We start from the raw sequence: 349 nt of genomic DNA, 5'->3' as shown, positions 1-349 counted from the left end.
CACGACCCCCAGCCCACCCCCGCCTCAGTCGCCCCTGGCCCTACCTGCTTGGAGACTTTGAGCCAGGTTTTCTTCAGGCGGAAGATGGCACTGCGGTTGAGGGAGGAGGTGATCTCCAGCACCGCGTTGTAGTTGTGCAGGCACCGGCAGATGTCCGCCACCGCCACCCACTTCTCAATGGAGCTCACCCGTGCGTTGATCTCCTCGTTCCGGAGGATCTCGGATGCTATCAAGTTGCTGACCTGTGGGGAGACACCCGGCCCACAAGGTCATGGAATCATCCAGGTTGGAAACAGCCCCTGGGACCATCGAGCCCAAGCACTAACCCTGCTCTCCTACGCTCACCCCT

At 61.3% G+C, this 349-nt stretch overlaps 1 protein-coding gene across 1 annotated transcript in view; it reads right to left on the bottom strand.

Annotated features, from left to right (window-relative positions):
• Positions 1-44: 44 nt before the first annotated feature.
• LOC104276132 (ras-specific guanine nucleotide-releasing factor 1-like) overlaps positions 45-349 on the bottom strand; it is a gene marked incomplete at both ends in the record, with an annotated part of 3,539 nt that continues 3,234 nt past the window's right edge. The window contains one exon of the mRNA XM_009872321.1: positions 45-242. Within this exon, the coding sequence (XP_009870623.1) occupies positions 45-242 (198 nt within the window). The remainder of the gene's footprint in view (positions 243-349) is intronic.

Source organism: Apaloderma vittatum, unplaced genomic scaffold (genome assembly GCF_000703405.1).
Source record: "Apaloderma vittatum isolate BGI_N311 unplaced genomic scaffold, ASM70340v1 scaffold41510, whole genome shotgun sequence".
In the NCBI taxonomy this organism is placed as follows: domain Eukaryota; kingdom Metazoa; phylum Chordata; class Aves; order Trogoniformes; family Trogonidae; genus Apaloderma; species Apaloderma vittatum.
This window is presented reverse-complemented; position numbering and strand designations above follow the sequence as displayed.